Source organism: Scleropages formosus, chromosome 20 (assembly GCF_900964775.1).
Source record: "Scleropages formosus chromosome 20, fSclFor1.1, whole genome shotgun sequence".
Taxonomy (NCBI): Eukaryota; Metazoa; Chordata; class Actinopteri; order Osteoglossiformes; family Osteoglossidae; genus Scleropages; species Scleropages formosus.
The window spans coordinates 25,106,546-25,110,811 of NC_041825.1; the positions used below are offsets into that span (position 1 = coordinate 25,106,546).

A 4,266-nucleotide genomic window follows, 5' to 3' on the forward strand; every position below is an offset into this window, starting at 1 on the left:
CTGGCGGATGCTCTGGCCACCTTGGCGGACAGCCCAGCCCCGCCGACAACCGGCTCCGTCTATCTCCCGAGGATGGTGCCGGAGGACGACCCGGAGACCTTCTTGGAGGTCTTTGAGTGCACCGCCTGCGCCTGTCGGTGGCCTCCAGAAGAGTGGGCCTGCGGCTCACTCCCCTCCTCACGGGCGAGGTCTTGTTGGCAGTGCGTCAGGTCCCAGCCGCGGCCGCCGCGGATTACGGTGCCCTGCAGAAGGCCATCATGGAACGTGTCAGCCTGACGACTGAGGGCCACCGCCAGCGCCTGCGCGGTCTGCGGTGGGACAAGTCGGCCCACCCCTTCCTCTTCACGCAGTGGGTCCTGGACTCCGCCCGGCGGTGGCTGCAGCTGGAGCGGCCAAGACCAGGAGCAGATTGTGGAGCAGGTGGCACTGGAGCAGTTCATGGCGGCCATGCCGACTGCCACTGCGGACTGGCTCCAGTGCCACCGACCGGACATGCTCACAGATGCAATCCGCCTGGCCGAAAATCATCTGGCAGCAAACCCCAACAAGCCCCTAGCGCCCAGACCCGCTGCCCATGCCGGGCCTTCGCCCGACCCCAGCCGTCCAACCCCGTGTCTCGCGCGCACTTTCACTTCCCCAGCCCGCCCTTCCCCGACCGGGAATCCGTCGTCGCGGCGGGGTTTCCCCCTTTCCCTTTATCCCCTTCTTTTTCCTCTCCTCGGGGGACCCCCCCATCGGCCGGAATGCAGGGACCAGTGTGCTGGCGGTGCGGGGATCTGAGACATCTGCAGCAAGATTGTCCCGTCATGGACATCGGCGCCGCGGAGGACGCCAGCGCAGCTGCTCCTGGTCCAGCTCCTCGATACCATGTTCCGGTAAGATTCCGAGGGGGTATCTGCTGGGCTTTGTTGGACTCGGGTTGTCAGCAGACCATGGTTCACCAAAGCCTGGTACCACCGGGGGCATGGCGTAAGCAGGGCACGGTGAAGGTGCGGTGTGTGCACGGGGATATCCACGTTCATCCTGTCCCGAGTATCATGTTCCGAACGGGGGGCCGACGCTACCAAGTGCGGGCTGCGATTGCGCCGCGAGCCCCGTTTCCGTTGATTCTGGGCACTGATTGGGTGGGGTTTGCCGAAGCCCTCATGCGCGCAGCGGCGAACCAGGCCCGCGGGAGGGCGAGGCCCTCTGCCTCCCAACCACGCGACGACGCGCCGGCCCCCCCGACGCCCATCGCCCGGCTCGCGGAGGTGACTTCCCCCTTGAACAGTCACGGGACGACACACTCCGCTATGCGCGTGAGAAAGTAGCGAAAATTGATGGCGTGCCAGTCCACCCAACAGCCGCTTACCTACCCACACTTTTGTGTGGTTAACGATTAATACTATCCCGTGCACCAGGATCCAGAGACCATGGAGGACAGCCTCCAATTATTAGTACCCTGGGGGCGCCGAGAACCCTTGTTTCACGTGGCCCATTCCAATCCCATGGCTGGACGCCTCGGGCAGGATAAAACATTGGGGCGGCTCTTAGTGCGGTTTTATTGGCCGGGTATTCGTGGGGACGTCTGTCACTGGTATGTCGCGTGTCCTGAGCGTCAAAGAGTAAACCCCCCTGCCGTACCACTCGCACCACTGCGCCCGCTTCCCCCTAGTGGACACCCCGTTCGATAGAGTGGGGATGGATCCCATTGGGTCCTTAGAGCGGAGTGCGCAGGGTTTTTGGTTTGTGTGGGTGCTGGTTGACTACCCCACGTGGTACCCAGTGGCGGTTCCCTTGCGTAACATGATGGCGCGCACGGTGGCGGAGACTTTATTTAAAATTTTCACAAAGGTGGGTGTTCCGAAGGTAATCCTCACTGATCAAGGCACCACGTTCATGTCACGCACCCTCAGGAATTTGTATGAACTGCTGGGGTTTCAGCCCGTTCGCACCAGTGTGTTTCACCCCCAGACAGATGGGTTGGTGGAACGCTTTAATCGCACTTTAAAAAACACGATAGCGAAGTTCGTGGCTGACGACCCCACACACTGGGACCAACTGTTGGACCCCCTCTTGCTTGCGGTGCGGGAGGTGCCACAGGCCTCCACAGGGTTTTCTCCCTTTGGGTTGTTGTACAGCCAGCGTCCCCGAGGGGTCTTGGACATTGTAAGGGAGGCATGGGAGGAGTCTCAGCAAAAATGAACTGCAGCATATCCTTGACCTAAGAGAGTGTTTAAATGCTCTCGGACGCCTGTCATGGGTGCACCTCCAGCAGGCCCAGGAGAGGCAGGCGCGTGCATACAACAGGGGGATACAGTTACGTCACTACACCCTGGGTAAAAAGGTACTCATGTTGCTTCCCACCTCGCAGTCTAAATTGATCGCCAAGTGGCAAGGACTCTTTGTGGTCACACGGTGCATTGGGGAGGTCGACTACGAGGTCCTCTGCTCTGACCAAGGCAGCGCGTGGCAAATATACCATCTTAACCTCCTGAAGCGTTGGCAGGAGGCCCCTGTTGCCTCCTTGGCCACCACAGTCCCAGTACGGGATGAGTTGGGCCCGGAGCTGCCCGACCCGGGCCAAACCCCCCTTCCTGTTCCAGTAGGCCCAGGCCTTATCGAGGCCCAACAACAGGAGGTGGCCCAGGTACAGCAGGAATTTGCCGACGTGTTCTCCCCTCTGCCGGATCGGACGACACTCATTCAGCACCAGATTCAGCCCCTTGAAGGGGGCCCGGTGCGAAGCCAACTGTATCGTGTCCCTGTCCACAAACAAAAGGTCATACAGGACAAACTGGACAAAATGCTGCAGTTGGGCATCATTGAGGAATCCCACAGCACGTGGAGCAGCCCAGTGGTTCTGGTCCCCAAATCGGACAGCTCCACTCGGTTTTGCGTTGATTACAGGCGAGTCAACGCTGTCACTAAGTTTGATACGTACCCCATGCCCCTGGTGGATGAGTTGTTGGACCGGTTGGGTTCTGCTCACTTCTATTCGACACTGGATCTCACCAAAGGCTACTGGCAGATTCCCTTATCTCCAGAGTCTAAGGAGATCTTGGCTTTCTCGACCCCTTTTGGTTTACACCAGTTCGTTACACTCCCGTTTGGTTTGCATGGGGCCCCAGCCACCTTCCAGCGCCTCATGGACAAGGTCCTCGCACCCCACGCTGGGTACGCTGCGGCCTACCTTGATGATGTCATCATTTACAGCCCAGACTGGTCGCGGCACCTGGTCCACTTGAGAGTGGTTCTCCAGGCCCTGAGGGAGGCGGGCCTCACTGCAAACCCGGCGAAGTGTGCGATTGGAAAGGGAGAAGAACGGTATCTGGGGTCCCTCTTGGGGAACAGACAAATTCGGCCCCAAATTTACAAAACAGCCGCCATAGCGGCTTGTCCGGTCCCCAAGACAAAACAGGTGAGGTCTTTCCTGGGGGTTGCAAATTATTATTGCCGGTTCATTCCGGGCTTCTCCACCTTGGCTGCACCCCTGACTAACCTCACCCGCCAAGGGGCCCCAGAGCTGGTCCAGCGGACGGAGCAGTGCCAGCATGCTTTCCGGAGGATCAAAGAAACGTTGTGTGGGGGTCCCGTCCTTGCCTGCCCTGACTTTTCTCTTCCCTTTCTCCTGCAAACTGACGCTACCGATCGGGGTTTGGGGGCGGTCCTCTCCCAGGAGGTAAACGGGGAGTGGCGGCCTCTGTTGTACCTCAGCCGCAAGCTGACGGCTCCAGAGTATAAATACAGCGCCATCAAAAAGGAGTGCCTGGCAATCAAGTGGGTCGTCCTCTCCCTCTGGTATTACCTCCTGGGACGGGAATTCGAGCTGTGCACCGACCATGCACCCTTGCAGTGGTTGCACACTATGCGAAAGTCGAACCCCCGTCTCACTCGCTGGTACCTGGCCCTCCAACCATTCCGCTTCCGAATAGTACATCGGCCCAGACGGGAGCAGGTAGTCCCCGACTTCCTTTCGTGGTGGGGAGGGGTGGGGGTTCGGTCGGGCCACAGCAGGGAGGACCCCATGACCCCAGCCCCTGGGGACCTGTCAATGGCGGCAGAGGGGTGTAGCACGCCGAGGCGGGGTTCAAGCAGCCACAGCCGGGGCTGATTTCATCCCCTATTTCTTCCCCGGTGCCCAGCAGTCGAGGGAAGAAACCGAGGAGAACCAGACCGAGACAACCGCTGACCTGATCCCTGACACGAAGCCCACGTCCTGATCGACTCGACTCTCACAGCCAGCACGAAACCTTTCCCTACCTGTTCCCTGCTCCCCCTTTCCCA

General features: G+C 60.0%; 1 protein-coding gene across 2 annotated transcripts; it reads left to right on the plus strand.

The window, feature by feature from the left end:
* The first annotated feature begins 204 nt into the window (after positions 1 to 204).
* LOC114909210 (uncharacterized) lies at positions 205 to 4,266 on the plus strand. Of its 2 annotated transcripts, none has more exons than XM_029246919.1 (2): positions 205 to 875; positions 4,125 to 4,266. In XM_029246919.1, the coding sequence occupies exons 1-2, from the start codon at positions 258 to 260 to the stop codon at positions 4,200 to 4,202; spliced, it is 696 nt and encodes a 231-aa protein (XP_029102752.1). In that variant the 5' UTR covers positions 205 to 257; the 3' UTR covers positions 4,203 to 4,266. The 2 variants fall into 2 exon arrangements, with proteins under 2 accessions (XP_029102752.1, XP_029102753.1); XM_029246920.1 differs by having other exon boundaries at positions 4,128 to 4,266.

What these genes read in the sequence shown, in the direction of transcription:
- LOC114909210 (XM_029246919.1), top strand. Translation starts at nt 258, where the DNA reads ATGGAACGTGTCAGCCTGACGACTGAGGGCCACCGCCAGCGCCTGCGC. An exon ending in CTCCTCGATACCATGTTCCG is followed by an intron (nt 876 to 4,124) that starts GTAAGATTCCGA and finishes CCCGGTGCCCAG; the next exon opens with CAGTCGAGGGAAGAAACCGA.